The 18,239-nt window shown below is 39.4% G+C and overlaps 2 protein-coding genes across 2 annotated transcripts; one reads left to right on the forward strand and one right to left on the reverse strand.

Annotated features, from left to right (window-relative positions):
• Positions 1–1,419: 1,419 nt before the first annotated feature.
• Positions 1,420–7,428, forward strand: ctsd (cathepsin D). Its single transcript, XM_087794397.1, has 9 exons — positions 1,420–1,583; positions 2,645–2,801; positions 4,957–5,080; positions 5,163–5,281; positions 5,352–5,551; positions 6,279–6,401; positions 6,474–6,618; positions 6,731–6,829; positions 6,953–7,428. The coding sequence occupies exons 1-9, from the start codon at positions 1,522–1,524 to the stop codon at positions 7,112–7,114; spliced, it is 1,191 nt and encodes a 396-aa protein (XP_087650523.1). The 5' UTR covers positions 1,420–1,521; the 3' UTR covers positions 7,115–7,428.
• Positions 7,429–7,974: 546 nt separating this feature from the next.
• cdhr5a (cadherin-related family member 5a) lies at positions 7,975–18,239 on the reverse strand. Its single transcript, XM_087793373.1, has 14 exons — positions 17,960–18,239; positions 16,141–16,313; positions 14,540–14,599; positions 14,375–14,464; positions 14,228–14,314; positions 14,030–14,134; positions 13,774–13,959; positions 12,658–12,748; positions 12,497–12,594; positions 12,220–12,426; positions 11,931–12,044; positions 11,747–11,813; positions 10,812–10,972; positions 7,975–9,592 (listed from the first exon to the last, which is right to left on the reverse strand). Exons 1-14 carry the CDS (start codon positions 18,042–18,044, stop codon positions 9,044–9,046), a joined length of 2,073 nt encoding a protein of 690 aa, XP_087649499.1. The 5' UTR covers positions 18,045–18,239; the 3' UTR covers positions 7,975–9,043.

Raw genomic sequence — 18,239 nt, forward strand, 5'->3', positions numbered from 1 at the left:
AAGATAACACCAATGCATTAATCACGAATAACACATATCTCCTTCTGACACTGCTGTTGATGATGAAAGTTAAATGTCAATATTTCTTACTGTTATTGATTCATTGCCATTGATCGCTACCTTAAGAATCAAACTTTGATAATTTCACCCTGGCAAATATATTTCAACAGTTAACAAACTGTATTCATACAAAGGTTCTCAAGGTACATGACGATATCACAAGCTCTTCAGTTGGAAGAGTTACATGTTTGCACACTATTGTATGTCGAAAGACTTAAGCCATACTACTGCTCAACAACTGTCCTATCTCTGTCTCAAGTCACAGTTCTTCTTATCAAGCACATTTTAACATCCTCAAAACTGTCATCATCAGATATATTGCTGTATCTTAGACATGTTGGCTTTGTAAGTAAATGCTATCTCTTTCAAGTCACAGTTCTTCTTGACAGGGGCAAAACAAATAGACTCAAGGACTCATTCATTCCTAGGGCTATTAAATTGTACAATTATGAGTTTGGGGGCAGGAGTGGAGTAAAAGTATCTGGATTTTCTGTTCTATGTTAGTCTTTGTATCCTTTGTCTTTGTTATTTTTCTTTGATCTATGTTCTTTATCTTTATCTTTAGACTTGGATTGTATCATCTTGTTCTTTCTCTTTATTTCTCTCTGTTCTTGTTCTTATTTTATTTTAATTTTAATTTTTTAAAGAAAAAATTCTGTATTTGCTGTGGCTATTGGAAAAAACAATTTCCCGAAGGAGACCTCCTGAGTGATCAATAAAGTTCTACTTAAAGTTCTACCTTACCTTAGCTTTCTTATCAAGCACATTTTAACATCCCCAAAACTGTCATCATCATCAGATATATTACTGTATCTTAGACATGTTGGCTTTGTAAGTAAATGTTTTTGGGGGATTTATTAGCATTTTGAGTTTGTTCAATACTCAAGTTGTTTACCTTCCCTTTTAAATGATCCCTTTAAATGTCAAATTCTATGCTCATATGACACTCTCTTTATAGACAACGCCACATTGCGTTGAAACACCGTGACAGTCTCGCACTCAAGAGCTAAATTTAAAGACGAAGGTATCTTACAGTCCAGAGCAACAGGTGCTGCAACAAGCTCAGCTGAAGATGTTTCCTCAGAGAAGTTTGAAAACAATACCAATGTTAATACTCACAAGGCAAAAATGTATATCTGCTAAATATCACTCTGCTCAACCTTTAATATGATGTTTATAATGATTGAGATAGGTATCCATTCATAATAGAATGACAATGAAATACAAATATAAAATTAAATCTATTTTTTAATAATAATCAAAATTTGAAAATACAAACACTAAATACCGTTGCCACGAATACTTCCGCCTCGTTGCCGGAAGTGACGTACAAAACCCTCCCCCTCCCTGTTCGGTTCACGTGATCTGGTCAGCTGATAAAAGTGGCCGTTTGTCCCTTAAAGCTTGGAAGTGCGCTGTCATTGTTGTGTCTACAGTTCGGATCAGAAAACGACGGGAGCCATGGGGAGCTTGTTCCTTCTGGTGTTGGCCGCTCTGGTCCTTCAAAACGAGGCGATCGTGCGGTAAGTAAACAACACCGTTGTTGTTGCTGCGTTACAGAACCAGAAGCACAAGCTTCTTTGCGTCGTTACGTCATTTTAGAAATTAAAGTTCGGGGCTTAACGTTGAATGAATAAAATACACACTAACTATTTCCACTTCTGTGAGAGGCGTTTCATTTTAAAGTGTTTAATGTTTGTTTAGAGGATGACGTACAACGTAGTTGGTAATGTTTAAAAAATAATCGTTACAATCGTCATTGGTTGTCGATTTATTCCATTTAAATGTATGTGTGGAATGTATTCTGTTGCAGCTGATGGTCAGTTAAACACAAGCTGTCACCGTCTAAAAATTACACAACAGAACCTGCTCCTAAATAATACGTTTAAGTTACATGACAATGGGATGTTTTTGGGTGAGGGAGTCCATTTTAGGTTAGGGAGAACTTTATTGTTTTTCACATTGGTCACAATAATACAGACGATTATTCATAAACATAAAAGTAAGAAAAGGAACAAAGAGGACTAAAGCGAAAGAACTTGACTTCATTATAAAACGTATGTAAGTAATTTTTATTTGTTTAGCGCTTTTCCAGACCAGGGTCACAAAGCGCTTAAACAATCAAAACAAAATTCAATAAAGTATATACTTTAAAGGTCAAGATAACACTGATAACACAATAGGAGTTCCAGAAAATCAAGGAAAAGCCTGAACAAATAAAAACGTATGTTTTATACATCGTCCCAATTTGATTAAAATAAAATAAAGTAGTTTATCTTGTGCATACTGTATTGCAACATTCTGTTCCAGGTGCCACAAGTGGGTCAGATGTTATCATATTGTGGCTCACATCTGGAAACGTTCCCACTTCTGTTCACCAGCAATAACTCTATGTGATTCTTTTTTGTGAAGGCTGGTTCTAGCCAGAGTGATTCAGCTTCTGATAACCTCTCAAACTAAAGCCCATTGCTGGTGTACATGTCGATGGATAGAGCCGGTTAAAGGGGAAACGACTGTTAAATATCTGTTTAAGATGCTTTTTTCCGCAGATGTGCCAAAACTAAACCTGTGATGTCTCCTCTAGAATTCCTTTGAGGAAGTTCCGCTCTGTCAGACGTGAGCTCACTGACTCGGGGAAAAGTGTAGCAGAACTTCTGGCTGAAAATCACTCCGTTAAGTACAACTTTGGCTTTCCCTCCAGTAAAGCACCCACTCCAGAGACCCTGACGAACTACCTTGATGTAAGTAGTTATCACTTAAACTAATGCAGCTCACGGACCAAACTGGGTAGTGGGGGGGGGGTTGCAACAACAAAGGTTCTATTGTATTCTGTGAATCTAAAGGGAGCCTGGTCAAGCACAGTAACTTCTCTGGGTGTGATGATGCAGTCTTAAAAGCACTGAAGAGGTCAGCGTGTATTAAAGGGGGAACTTTTCACACATTCTTTAATGCACCGCATCTTACTTTGTTTTTTTATTTTCCCTAAGTCCGCATTTACTTTGCTAGATTACATCAAAAGCGTCATTGAGTACGTTGAAATCTGTTAGCATTGCAAGTCGTTTAGAGCAGCTTTAAGTCAGTTTTCAGCGTTTGTTTTCTTATAATTATGTCTTTATTATCTGCGTTTGCTAAAACTGAGATGTAAATTAATAATTCTTTCTATTTAAATATTTTAAATATTGTTAACCCATAATTCAAGTCAACTGCTACTTTTTAAAGCTAAAGAAACCTGTGTAATATTGCAGTCTTGGGTTAACAAAAGGCATGTTTTATTGGTTTCACCATTGGTCATTAGTACCTAAATATTTGTCAAGATTTATTCTCATTTCACTCTCGTGGTCAGCAGAAATCTCTACTTCTGCTTTTTAATTTTGGGTTATAAATAAACAATAACCCAAGTAATCACTTTGTTTTTTTTTTGTTTTTTTTAAAGTTTTAAAAAAATAAAATCATCTGGAAGCTTAACTTAAACCATAATTACTAGCATTATTCGGTACAAAAGTATTGCATATTCACAGACACTTTTTGCTTCGCTGTGACAGGAAGGAAGTATATTTCTTGAGCGACAGATATGACTAAACCACGAGACCACAAGCCTTTACTCACTTTTTTCCACTTCTCTAAAGTATTGCTGATGGCCCTATTGATTTGAAGATGGCTGCTGCCTAGAAACTGCTGACGGCTGCACCGTATCATATGAGGGTCAAGAATAGATTTGTCTGTCTGGTGTTTACGTTCTCTTCTTGTACAATCAGTCCTAGATGACATTGTTTTTCTGTACACATTCCTCATGCAGGTATAAATGAACAGTTTCTTGAAGGATTACCATAATCCTGGTTGATTAGCTCTTGAATGTCTCGTTCTTTTCCCGTAAATCTTCTTTGGTGCAAGATCCTGATGGTTGTTTTTTATTAGGATTAGTGCTCTATATGTGGGGCAAACCTGAGGCAGTTGGGACAAATATTTGTCAGCAACCCTTAATGCTTCTTCCTGGTACAATATAATGACTCATAACTACTTCTGCGGTCCGGCACAGGCTTGATCCATTAAATCGGCTTTTCACAGTTAAACCTTTGGCTTTACTGGAAGCACCCATCACTGGACATGACCTCCCAGAAGACATCCCAAAGACTAGTTTGTGCTGATGTAACTAACATTTACTGAATGAAACACAAGACACCTTTCTTGTCCCCAAGCACAAAGGTTCCCAAACTTTAGAAGGTGTTATATTGAATTCCATCCTGTCCTTTGTTCCTGTTTTTTGAGGCTCCTATAGCGCCTCCTGGCGGCCCCCAATGTGATAACCACTGCCCTAGGACAAACTAAAAAGACTTGTCACAAACTTTATACAACTACATAACATGCATGTCTATTGCTATTCTTATCTGCAAGTCTGATAAAAGACACCCTGGATTTTGACCTGCAATGCTCCCCAGACAGAGTTTTTATATCTAAGTGGTTCAGTATTATCACATATTTATCTACTGATTAAATAATGTATCCTTCTTAATTTCACCGATCAGCCCTTTATGTGTTTCAAGGAAGTTGTTGCAACAAGCTTCCTTTCGTTTAAGATTTTTTCTTTCTTTTTTTTTTTTTTTTTTAAATGAGCTTCCTAACCGTTTTAGTTAAACAGGATAAGATTGCTAATGTTTACGCTATCTTTTCCTTTTTTGCTCTCATTACTCAATTCAATAAACCATTAATCCACCCTCATCTTATCCGTTGCATCTGCATCAGTTTTCACCAGGATGGATTGAACAAGTTAAAGCATAACTAATGCTATTCTGACTATTTTCACTTTCTCTTTGACTCTAGCCACCTCAAAAGACACTCAGTTTCACCTGACCTCTCACTGAGCTGTTGTGAGTAATTCCTTCATGCGTTTTCTCCCAGGCCCAGTACTATGGCGAGATCGGTCTGGGTACTCCGCCTCAGCCCTTCACCGTTGTCTTTGACACCGGCTCCTCCAACCTTTGGGTTCCCTCTGTCCACTGCTCCTTGTTTGACATCGCCTGCTGTAAGTCCTCCCCTGGTTTCTGCTACTCTTTCCTCTGTATATGTCACCATAAAGTTAGAAACCTCATGTTCCTCCTCTTCAGTGCTTCATCAGAAATACAACTCTGACAAATCAAGCACCTACGTCAAGAACGGCACAGCGTTCGCCATCCAGTATGGAAGTGGCAGCTTGTCTGGTTACCTGAGTCAGGACACCTGCACGGTACGTCTAAATCCACCCTCTATGCCCTGCTTGATAAGAAGTTAATTGTTTTAACGATTTTCAAATGTAGATCGGAGACATCTCCTTGACATCTCAGCTCTTTGGTGAGGCCATCAAGCAGCCCGGTGTTACCTTTATTGCTGCCAAGTTTGACGGGATCTTGGGCATGGCCTACCCACGGATCTCTGTGGACGGCGTAGCTCCTGTCTTTGACAACATAATGGGACAGAAGTTGGTCGAAAAGAACATGTTCTCCTTCTACCTGAACAGGTGAGGGAAACTCAAATGAGGCGGGACCATTCTTCAGTGGTTGAATTGATGTTAAAAGGCTGATTCAGTAACTAAAAATATATGAATTTAATCTATTTTGTTTTTCTAGTAAAAAGGCAAGATCCGAATTCTTAGAATGGTGCATATTCTCAGACAACAAACAAATGACTCTAGTAGTAATTGACACAACTTCTAATCAATATGTGTCTTTTGAGCCACTTTCTCTTATTGCTCACCTTGAGCTAGGTGGGTACAAAGGCATCACTTCAGCACTTACACATGCGCTAAGATTAAACCTGAAATCTGAAAATGAATGAGCTCCTGGCGCAACTGTGAACATGCAAGTCCAGGTGGTGCCTTCCAAGTAATGGTGATTGGCGAGAATATAGCATTACGATAATTGCAAAATATTGTAGGAACCACGATGTATTAGTAGTATTGTCTGAGTACTTGACTCTGGTTTTGCAGAATTTACAGACCACATGACCTAGTCCTAACTACTTTGATTTGTTTTGAAACCAAAATGTGTCCAAGCATCACCTTTAAAAGCAACTGTATCCTCCTGTCCTTAGTCATCGCTAGGATCTTGTGAGATTTTCTTGTTCCTTTAGCTGCGAGGTTCGTAAAGACTGGCAGATGTGTTTTCAGAAAGTGAAAAATATTCGAGTGGTTCCAGAAGTGGATAAGATTGAATGTCTTTAATCTTGCGTGACCTTCTGTCTGGCAGGAATCCTGACACCCAGCCTGGCGGTGAGCTGATGCTGGGAGGAACTGACCCAAAGTTCTACACCGGGGACTTCCACTACACCAACGTGACCCGCCAGGCCTACTGGCAGGTCCAAATGGACAGGTTAATACAGATCTAAATATCAGCTGCATTATTTCACAGCAAAATAATCAATTATTGCATTTAAAATTTTAGTTTGGAAGTGAGCAGTCAGCTGAGTCTGTGCAAGGGTGGCTGTCAGGCCATCATTGACACTGGCACCTCCCTCATTACTGGACCCGCAGAAGAAGTCCGAGCACTCCAGAAGGCTATCGGAGCCACTCCACTGATCCAGGGAGAGGTGGGTTGACCTAGAAAAAATTCTGCAATGGATGAGCTCTCATTTGTGACACAGGCTAAATAGCTATTAATTTATGTTCCACCTCTAACCGTCTCAAAATGTTTTCCTTCAGTACATGGTCAACTGTGACAAGATTCCCACACTGCCAGTCATCACTTTTACAATTGGTGGAAAGGCTTTCGCGCTGACCGGAGAGCAATATGTCCTCAAGGTGAGAGGGAAAAAAAAGTCTGCTTGATGTCCAGCAGGGGGCGACTATAGGGAGCAGTTCAGCCAAGAAGTAGATCGTGGCTTCTGTTAACATGCACTTGTATTTCCCTCTTTTAACCACCAGGTGTCTCAGGCTGGCAAGACCATGTGTCTGAGTGGCTTCATGGGTCTGAACATCCCTCCTCCGGCTGGACCTCTGTGGATTATTGGCGATGTCTTCATTGGCCAGTACTACACCGTCTTTGATCGGGAGAACAACAGGGTCGGCTTCGCGAAGGCTAAATAAACACAACCGGCTCTAGTTACATTTGAAAGTGTGATTCTCAAAGTCTAATGTCTGCTGGAAACGTTTTTACTTTTGCCTTCCAATCCAACTGTAACTGGCAATAGAGTTAAAATGCACTGATTTTAGAATTCTCTCAACATCTTGGGTTAGAACAGATGTTAGCTTTGGCGTTCATCATTTATTTCCTTTTTAATTTTATTTGTCAGGGATTTTAAGACTTTTTTTTTTTTTTTTTAGATGTTGCTTTTGAGAATTGTTTCTACTGAAATTGGTTATGAATTGAACACGGCTAAATAAATGGTCTTTAAATTCAATGTCTGGTTTGTCTCGTCAATGTGTCAAAGGTTAATAAAAAAGTTATGGAAATGGTAAAAACATGAAGCATCCTTCATAATTGTGAAATTGGAAAAAACATTTTTTAACAATATATGTAACATTTCTATTGAGGTTTCAATTCACATTTTCTTTTATTTTAAAGTAATTTGGGTTTTAACGTTTATACAATTGTCATATATATAAAAAGGTGCTAATGTGATTGTTTAAATTATTTTTAATTGCTTCAGATTCTTGTCTTTCCATCGACAAATATTTTTATATATATATTATATATAATGGATTATACTTGTGGCAGAACACGGGTCTTTGAGGTGGACTTGACTTCCAGTGAAAGTTGTCACTTGGTTTTAGTTTGACCTTGACTATGATTTAAACTAAACTAACTGTAGACGGAGGATGTAATACACGTGTACACCACTGGGTGTCTACTGGATTTGTTCCTACTGCACTTAAGAACAAACAACTGAAACGGCAACTTGTTGAACTTCATCACTGCTCAAATCATTTATCATCGATCACTTCAAAGTACAAAATTCACAGCTGTACAAGAGAATTATTCAAACAGACATCAATAAAAACAGTTCTTCAGTGTTAACAGAGAGATCAGCTTTAGTTCCCAGCCACGTGAAGAACTGCAGGATTTATAATCGTTAGATGGTCGAGCTCACTATCTCACCTCCTTATGCTGATGTAAGCCTATGACCTGCTGGTTTAGCCAAGGCAGAACAGTTTGTTAGTTTGTATTGGAGGAAATATAATGATGATGGACCTCTGTTGTCTTGTCCTACCAAAGAGATAAAGCCTTAAAATCCATCTTGTATAAGTTTCCTACACTTGTAAAATTGACCCTGGGTTTTGAGAACATTTGGAGAAAAGAAAAATCACTCATTTGTGTGGACAATGCATCTCATGATAAAATGAAAGGAACAAAAACAACACGATTAATGTTTAAAAAACAATAATTTTAGTTTCAATTTGTTGAAGGTCATAAAAACGAATGAATCTAGAAACTAATACTTAAAAAAAAAAACTTGAAGGTTGTCTTTTAAAATATATTTAAACCGTAGGAATTCCTCACAGTGATATAAATGAATAATTGAAAAACTAAATCAATATTAAGAAGCTAAATGATCATTCCAAAGTTATATCTCTGGATATGTTTCGTCTTTTATGGATTAAGTTGACATTTCACACTCGTTCATGACATGTAGAAGACACCTGGCGTGAACATGTGTCTTACACATGAGATTTTCAGACCACATTTTGAACAAAACTCAAAAACTTTTTTAAAAAAAAACTGCAATTCCAGTATGTTTTTCTGGCTTCAGTTCTAACTGGATATCTATCATGCTGATAGATAGCCATTGCTTCTTCGAATGGCTTCATCTTCCCGTCCACACTTATCTGGAGCACTGTAGATGATCAACATTATTTAAAACCTACAGGTTTAAAGAGTTCATGTCACAGTCACCAACAGTGCCAGTGAAAAAAGCTCTTGCTAGTAACACATGTTAAAGTTGTTCTTTCTTTAAAAAAAAAAAAAAATCTGTTCTTGAGGTCACTCCAGGAGTCATTTTTGTGTCGTGACCTTTGTCAGGCCTTCTTCTCAGATCCAGTGGAGGACTCTTGCTCTTCTGTAGCTTCCACGCTTCCGTCCTGCTGGTCCTCCTGGTCTCTGCGAGGAGCAGCAGGGTCCCTGACAGCCTCCATCTCCACCTCTCCCTCCAGCTCCTCCTGCGTCTCCTCCTCCACCCGTCCCACCGTGTCTGGGATTATCTCCACCTCGATGTCCGAGGAATTTTCAATCTGCTTGAACCACACAGTCTTCTGACCCTCCTTCCTCTTCTGCCTGGTGGCCTTGTAATCGTACTCGTCCTCGTCTCCTCGGCCCTTCCTCAAGGGTCGAACGGAGGGACTTCCTCTGGGGACATGGTTTGAAAAACCTCCACAGGAGGAGCAGCGACCCCTCCTTTCCAAAGGGATGACCCGGCTCTGAGTGTGAGGGAAGGTGCTCCTTCTCGGCGTGCTGTTGGAGCGCCCGGATCCTCCGCCCTCAGTCTCGTTCTGGTAGCCATCATTGGTGTACTGAAGGGAGTCTCTGTGACCCATCCGTGGTCGAGCGGAGAGACACGGGCTCAGACACTGTGGACACGAGGAACCCACATTAAATTGGAAATAATACATGTTGTTTTTTTCAAGCCATCTGAAAAAATAACACTAGAAGAAGGAAGAGGGGAAGAAAGTCAAGGTGATGTCTTGTTAGGATAGATACCTCCCTGAGGGGTTAAAAAAACAACGGGAGGAGGCCCCAGGGCAGACCCAGGATTGTCCTAGCTCACTACATTACTTCAGCTGCTGATTAAAATATTATTCAAATACAAAACTCTATTTTTAACTAATTAAATAAAGAAAATATTCTAGACCAGGTTTCAGTCATGGGTAAAAAAAATGATTTGTAGTGTATTCTTATTGCATTGTTTACTGTTGAACTATATATACATTAAGATCATAATAACTGTATTATCAATATTACTACTATTATTTCAACAATGCAAAATACAAAATAAAAGGAAACTTTTATCAAACTTTACCTAATTTATAGTAATAAACAGGTGTGTAACATATTTAGTATATGGGTGGGAAAAAATATAGTTTAGCAAATCTTGTTTTTCTGGTCCTTGTCATGAAGCCTGTGCTGTGTTTTATTTTGGAAAAATCCCTTCCTGTTTTGCTTTTGTTACCTTTCAGCAGGAGTCGATCGCGTCCTTTGACCAGTTCACAGGTCTGAGTTTGTTTCCAGCTATGTCCCTGTCTCCTGTGTTCTGGATTTTGGATTTTGTTTTTGTGTTTTCCCTTGTTGGAGCCTGTTCTGGATTGACCTCTTTTGTATTTAATTTAGTAAGTAAGTAAGTAAGTAATATTTATTTATATAGCGCTTTTCGAGACCAGGGTCACAAAGCGCTAAGGCAATCAAAACAATACTCAAAAAAGTACATACTTTAAAGATCAAGATAATACTGAGAATTGCTGTTGTTCTTATGCTCTTATAATGCGAAGAGCAAGGAAAATTGGGTTTCAGTGGAAACGATATTCATTTTCTTTATTCTTAAATCAATTAAAGAAAGAAGAATTGGCCTTCAACAAAGAGAACATATGCTTGATGCTTCAGTACCACTGGGGAGCTGTTGTGTTAGTGAGCAGGATAGCTGGAGGACTTAAAACTTATTTTGTATGATGCACCAAAATATATTGTATGCTTTGAAATTATTCTCAGATCGGAATTAAACCGTCTTAAGTTGACAGTGGTTGAAGAAGGAGTTAGTGCTGCATCATCTCTCAATGAACAATTACTCCTCCTGACCTCACACAGTTTGTTCACGCCTGCGTTGGGAACCCACAAGCGGGAAATAAGGAAGCCAATCACGATAAGGCAGAGGACCAGCAGCGCCGCCATCACCAGCCCCAGCAGCGCCATGTCACCGGCCCGGTAGCCCACGTTTGAAGGCGACACGATGGTGTCGGCTGTGAAACAGACAGAGGAGAGATCTCGTGTTGAAGAAGAACGTTAACATCTTCGTCAACATCTTTTCCTTTTTGCCCATCACAAACCTCAGACATGACTCGAATAAGATTTGTTTCAAAACTTTTTATGAAAAACCTTTTTAATTTCAAACAAAAAGTGTTTTTTGTTTTTTTAATATATCAATGAATATGATTCACCTTTTACTTTTCATTATTTTTTGTCAGTTTATATAGATCTCATTTTAGTCTCTTTATTTTGAGGCCTAAATATGTCAAAACATGCTGTATCCTCTCGTCCTCAGTCATCGCCCAGATCTCCTCTACAAGAGGTTTTTTATCATTTGCTTGTGAATTTCTGTGTCAGGAACTAAATTGGATGACTAGATTCTTAGATGATAGTTTGAAGGAAACAAGAAATACTCAATTGACTACAAGTATCATATATGTTGTCTGTGTTGTATAAGACGGTTCTAAAACATCATGCTTGTCATATTTTACTGCCACAACACATTAACAATTTAACAGTATAACGCAAAAAATTAAAATAATTTAACAGTTTTAAGTGAGTTCTGAATTACCATCTGGATCCACAGTCCATTCGAAGAATATTCCTTTGAGCTTATGACTATCAATGATCTTCCAAAAGTTTAAAAATATCTTTCACAATTAAAATACATATTTTCCCCCCAGTACTGATTAGTTTCTCCAGCCAAAGTTATCCCTTCATGGTTTGTAACGTTTTATTGCGACACCATGTTTTGTAACAGGACTGACCTGGAATGACCTGCACGGACAGAGCTGCCGATCCAAACTCGCCAGTCGTGGAGTCAACAGCTCTGATCTACACACACACACACAAGAGAAAGAAAGAGTTTGTACATCGTAATGTGGTGGCTTGAATGGATGACATTTTTTTGGAATGAGTGTGTGTGTACGTGTGTGTGTGTGCACTCTTCACCTGCAGAGCGAAGGACTCCGTCTTCACAACTCGCTTCAGAATGACGAAGCCTTCCGAGGTGACATTGACGTAACTGCTATACTGAACCTCATACTTCACATCAGGATTCACACCCTGACACACACATACACACAGAGAGTGTTGAGGGAAAACATGTTCTTTCTGAAGCGGAAGTTTACATTTGACTATACAAACATGCCAAATATGTTCTTCTGCAGAAGAATGTTCGGTCAAATATACCATCTGTTTTCATTACTACCAATACTCTGCGTTTCACAAAGTGACTCACACTTGCAAAGTCCTCGTCCCTGGCTCGGACCCTGAATGGCCGGTAAGTGGCTCGGTCCCTCAGAATCATGCTCTCAGGTACAGAGCTGCTGTAGATGAAGCCCTCGTATCGCTCCCTCTCGAAGCGAGGAGGGTTCCTGCTCTTCTTCATCACCTCCATCGTGACCTGAGTCACCGCAAATTGATCTCTGTTGGTGACCTGCGACGCCTGAGGAAGAGGGTGTTATCTTTACTTCTTAAAATTCACACCAGAAACTGGTCTCTCATCCAGCTTTTACCAGAACAGTCAGAGTGATGGGCCCGATGATGTCGGCAGCTTTGGCCATACTGATGTTCCCAGTCTCCTCGTCAATCTGGAAAATGTTCCCCTCATTCCCTGCCAAAAGCAATCATCATTATGTCATGTAAATCCAGACAACATTAATTTTATGCTTCAAACCTCTCAGTATTTTATAGCTGATCTGCTCGCTCCTGTTTTTGTCTCCATCTCTGGCAAACACTGGACCAGGCTCCAGAATGAGGGGTCCTTCCTGTAATGACATCAAATGTAACAACAAAAAATGGTCAAGAATGCATGTCACCGTGGGAGTCAGGAGAACATGCACAATGATGTGTTAGATTACAAATTGTTATACACTATACGCCATACCTAAATTAACACTAAAAGATAATCAAAATATAAAGTATAAATTACTCACTTCATCTAAGAGTTTAAACGTTTGAATACACATATACAATCAACATATCACTCCAGACTGTAACACTGGCTCAAGACAAGCTTGAAACAGAATTAGAGATACTACACCGGTTATTTAAAACGTCTGTTTGTCTGCCCTTTCACACCTTGGGTCATGGATCAAAGAACGAAGCGGGACACATCCGGGAGGGGGGGACTAGGAGACGGAAACCCCCACCAAAGAACATTTGAATGATTAGAAAAGGAAACAAATTAGGAAGTACTCTCCACAGGGGATCGTGGCACAGGGAGCTTGAAGGAACCATTTGGCGATAAGGAGAGGACCTCCCGGCCCGGAAATTTGCCTTAAATATAGCGATGTTTCTACAGTTCGAGACCGTTTCTCCCGGGGCTATTGACCTGTACAGATGCCGGAAGAAAGTGCGTTCGATCAATCGTAAAGCTTGTATTTTGTTTGACTTGAAGCGGCGAATAAACGACCCGAAGTATAAGAACCGGAAGTGACGGCGTGTTGGAGGGACCAGAACAGACTCCTGAACGTTTTAGACGGAAATAAGGTAGAAATGTCTGTCTTTTAAAAGTAGCTTGAACAGAAAATCTGAAAAAAGTTTTATTTTCAAATTCACAAACAATTCGAGGCTTTCACCTTCCACTTGTATGGCCTCTGTGCACTGTTGCTGGTAATGACTATAAGAACCATCCCTCCCTCCCTCCCTTCAACCTTCCCTCCCTCCATCCGTCTGTCCATCCGTCCCTATGTCTATTTATAAAGACACATCTTCCTTGGTAGAGGTATGTGCTGCCTTTGTGCTCTTTTTTTCTGAACTATTTCTATTCATTCATTTTCGTCCGCCTCACCTCCTTCTCAGTCAGGTTGACTCGACCTCTGTATCCGGAGCTCACGCACAACTTCGCGATGCCTAAATTCGTGCGAACACACGGCTGAAACCACGGCGGCCTGTTGTCCACGTCCTTCACGTGCACCGTTATTGTGGCCACCGATGTGAAGAAGGGCTTGTTGGAGGCAGAACCGTTGAAGGTGTCCTGGATCAGACATAGGAAGAAAAAAAAAAAACGGTTGATACTTGTGACTTGTTGGTGATTTGTTGTGTACCTGCACATGTAGAACCAGAGAGATCTTCTGCACCACATCGTACTCTATGATGCTTCTGACAAGGATTCTTGGACTGTTGATGTTCTCCAGGCGGAAATACTTGTCCTGGTTTGACCGTCAGATCACAGAAAGAAACTTTAGTAGCAAAAAAGTTCCTCTATATGGGTGTTTTATTGGACTCTGTGAGTGAGATCTTACTGTGGCAGGCTCCAGACGGTAGTACAAAGGGTTCGAGTCGATGTCAGTCGCCTCGATTAGCCCCACACTGGCGTTGACTGCAATGAGCTGACACAAGCAGAGACCCAGGATCAGATCAGGTGACCAAGAGGTTCAGACCGGGCTCACCTCGTTCACTTCCAGTATGTAGTGGTTTTGGTCAAAGTTGGGAGGGTTGTCGTTGACGTTTTCGACTAAAATCTCCACTGATTCGTTCACCTAGAATTGAAGTCGGTCAGATACAGTCGCTTCAATTCCTCCTTGAGTGTCCAGATGTTTTTACTGTTTACTCACAGATTTGGAGTCTTGTTTACTGCACTGCACCCACACCAGCAGAGTCGCAGATGTCAATGACTGTAACACAACACATTTACTCGGTATTTATATACATTGACATTAGCAGCAGGAAGACCCTTGGTTTGAATTGGAAAAATGCCTGAGAAATCCAAGTATTGAGTTCCACCCAATCATTCCAGATCTGGGCCAGTAGCCCAGATATGCACTAACTAACACTAACTAACATGAGTGTTTATAGTTTATGCATAGTAAGCATCACTAACTAATTTCTAAATATAACTTAATGTTAGTGTAACTTTTACACTAGGTTGATTTTTAAATGTTTGTTCTTTTTATTTGACATAAAAAACATTTATTTTGATTTTACTCCTTGCCAACCAAAATTAATTTAAATAAAATTGAAGCAATATTTAAATTAAGTGGCTTCTTATCATATCTAAATAATTGTCCTAATACATTTTATGATATATATTAAAATACAATCTTTTATTTTCTCCTTATGTATTATTTATTCAGAAATTCTGTTTATATTAAAGCAACAATCTTAAGATCAAATATATTGTTTGTGGCGCCCTCATGTGTGAGAACAGTGTCACTGCAATCTTGTGTGCAGTCATGTTAATTGTATGGATCTTTTTGTTCTTTAAAGGACTTCAGTTGGTTGCAGTCGGACCACTAGACAACTTCTATGCTAACTTTATGTTGTTCCTGCAGTACCACAATATATCATTTCGTTGCCCCTGTATCATGATAATTATCGCTGGATTTTTGCTAATACACACCACTAGGAAAAACCTATTATGTATATAAAAAACCAGGGGTTTAAGCTACTCGAGCTTCCAAGGTGAGATGAATTAATATTCAATCCATATTCATATTTAAATTACCATGTTTAATCTTGAGGTCTGAGTTGTAACCTTTATGCCATTTAAACCTACGTTAGATACAGCTAATTTATTTAGTTTTATTTTATCCATATTTTCTGTAAGTTATTGCTGCGTTAATAATTTGTAAGGAGAAGTAAGTTTCTGATTTCATTTTCCTTGAAAATGTTTCTCAGTGGGTGGCAAAACATTGTCTTTGACACTCACAGACTCTCCAGGCCGGTTGTCTGGAGAAAGTTACGCAGTGAAGAGCATTGTTCAAATACCAGCTAGAGATCAACTACATGAGTCATGACCAATTAAACTAATCATAGAACGGGACAGACAGATACAGAAAATAATGTCAAAATTTGACATATTTCTGTTTAAGGCCACTTTTCATTCTTTCTTTTGGCATGACGTCCCCTGGACTAATTTACAAAGAAAGTTTAAATTACTAAGCCCTGATTTAGCTTTTGCATTTCAATAGGGGATACTGATTAGATAAAGCATCTGCCAGAGTCTCTGAGTAGAGCGGTTTCCTTTCCAGAATGAAATATATTCAAAATGAAACTAGAACAGAACTGAACTCAACTGTCCTCCGGAAATAGTGAGACACCAAGTAAGATGGGACTTATAACATCTGAACTTTTCAAGTCATATTAGTTTTTTCATATATTTTATGAGAAATTCAGATCAAACTGTTATCGATACTTATGTTTCCAGTTGTAGTACCTCGTAATCGAGTCCTCTCTTGACCATCAGGGCGTTGCCCTTCAGGTAGAACAGGTCCTCTGGGTTGACCACCACAGTCAGAACCACGTCGGTGTTAGAGGTGATTTTTACCAGCTGAACGTCGGCCGTGTTGTTCTCCGCCACTGTCACCGGACCAGGAGGAACCGTGCAGACTAGGAAAGGAGCATAAATATAACAGATAATTCAATTACAGAGTTTAATGAAAGGTGGTGGAACTGTTGGAATCTAGTGTCTAGGCAGGCACAAGAGTCCAATTGACAGAAAACACTGACTTCTGAAAATCGAAATATTTTTGTATCTTTGTTACGATTGAGTTTTTCACTTGAGACGTCAAAACAATATGTTGCCATGTATCATGCTATCCTGCTCCTATAGAATAAATAGGAATATTACACCATAGTTTTTAATCATTATTACAAAAATACAAAGATAAAAACCAATGCGCTAGACAAGATACTTTGAAAGTTGGGCAACTTCATTTTATTACAAATAGTATAAATAGTTTACGCTAGCGACACATTTTATATACAAATCAGAAACCTAGCCAACATGTATTTGCAAAGTAAAGTAAAGTAAAGTAAGGGTTATTTGTAAAGCACCTTTCTAGACCAGGGTCACAAAGCGCTTTAACAATCAAAAACAATAAATAGTTAAAATACATGCTTTAAAAGATCAAGACACATAAGACAAACACAGGAGTCCAAGAAAATCAGGGAAAAGCTTGAACAAATAAAAAGGTCTTGGGATGTTTCTTGAAGGAGTCAGTAGACTCCAACAAATGTAAAGAGAGAGGAAGATCGTTCCAAGGAAGGATTTCTCTCCTCTGGTCCTGAACCGTGTTCAGGAACAATCAGTAGATTCCGGTCCACAGACCTAAGAGCCCGAGCTGGGGTGTAAGGCTGGATCAGATCAGTGATGTAAGGAGGAGCCTGACCATGAATGGATTTGAAAGTAAGAACCAGATTTTTAAAATTTATCCTGAAATAAACTGGCAGCCAGTGAAGAGTTTTAAGGATTGGGGAAATTTGAGTTCTTCTACTAGAGCGGGACAGAATTCTCGCTGCAGAGTTTTGTATTAACTGCAGGCGACACAGCTCCTTCTTGCTTAGACATGAAAATTAACTGTTACAATAGTCTATACAAGAAGACACAAACACATGGATTGCTCCAGAATGTGTTGTGACATCATTTCTCTAAGTCTAGAGATTTTTCTCAGTTGAAGGAAACAGTTTTTGGTCAGTTTTCTGCAGTGTTGATGTCATTATTGTTGTGTTGGTTGATAGTTGGAAACAGATTGTGGATGATGGAACAACATCATAAGGGATCAATCTGACTCATTTAGCGATACAGATGGATAAATCACTGAATGGACACGAGCCGTCCTGGATTTCCTTCACAATTGGCCGGCTTCCCTTGTATCCTGTCATGTGACTGTGACGTGATCACAAGTTCGTGACCAATGTTTTGTTGTACTATTCATTTATTAATTGAAGAGAATAATTAAAAAGAGTTTTGAACAAATGAAGCATAAGACAAAGAGTAACTTCTGTTAGTGTTTTGCTAAAATGTGGTACCTGGACCTGTCAAGGGTTCCCCCCAGAATTGGTTGCTTCTCTCACTAGAATACTGAACATCTCGCTTCAACACTAATACCAGCACTCATGTTAAATGAATGCGACACTTTTCAGAGAGAAGTCCTGAGCTTTGTTGTGTATCATCAACATACGTAGAATCTGCTGCTGGCCAGAGATAAAGTCTAAAGCTGCTCATCCATCTCATCTTCCACACGTCTACTTACGTCTTTGACCGGCACAAGCTGCACAGAGGCAGGCGCAGATAAAAGATCCGAGGACAACATTCGGAGGCTTCAGTTGAACTTCCATGTCCTGATTCCAGAGGCAGCAACAAATGAGACCTCGGGCAGGAAGAGGAGTCAGTGGTACCAGCTGGTACCCGTCCACATAATGGCCCGTCTGTGCTGCCTGACCAGTGGGAGTTACAATGTTTGTGACTTCATCTTATGTGCACAAATTACATTGAGTCGAGAACCCGCAGCCTCCCACAACAGAATACTTGCA

This window comes from Callionymus lyra, chromosome 6, assembly GCF_982586985.1.
Source record: "Callionymus lyra chromosome 6, fCalLyr1.hap1.1, whole genome shotgun sequence".
NCBI classification, from domain to species: domain Eukaryota; kingdom Metazoa; phylum Chordata; class Actinopteri; order Syngnathiformes; family Callionymidae; genus Callionymus; species Callionymus lyra.

Coding starts and splice junctions, on each gene's coding strand:
- ctsd (XM_087794397.1), top strand. CDS start 1,522: ATGGGGAGCTTGTTCCTTCTGGTGTTGGCCGCTCTGGTCCTTCAAAAC. Junction 6,619..6,730: donor CTCCACTGATCCAGGGAGAG/GTGGGTTGACCT, acceptor GTTTTCCTTCAG/TACATGGTCAACTGTGACAA. Junction 6,830..6,952: donor GAGAGCAATATGTCCTCAAG/GTGAGAGGGAAA, acceptor TTTAACCACCAG/GTGTCTCAGGCTGGCAAGAC.
- cdhr5a (XM_087793373.1), bottom strand. CDS start 18,044: ATGGAAGTTCAACTGAAGCCTCCGAATGTTGTCCTCGGATCTTTTATC. Junction 14,600..16,140: donor AGAGAGGACTCGATTACGAG/GTACTACAACTG, acceptor GTTGTGTTACAG/TCATTGACATCTGCGACTCT. Junction 14,315..14,374: donor ACATACTGGAAGTGAACGAG/GTGAGCCCGGTC, acceptor TGCTTGTGTCAG/CTCATTGCAGTCAACGCCAG.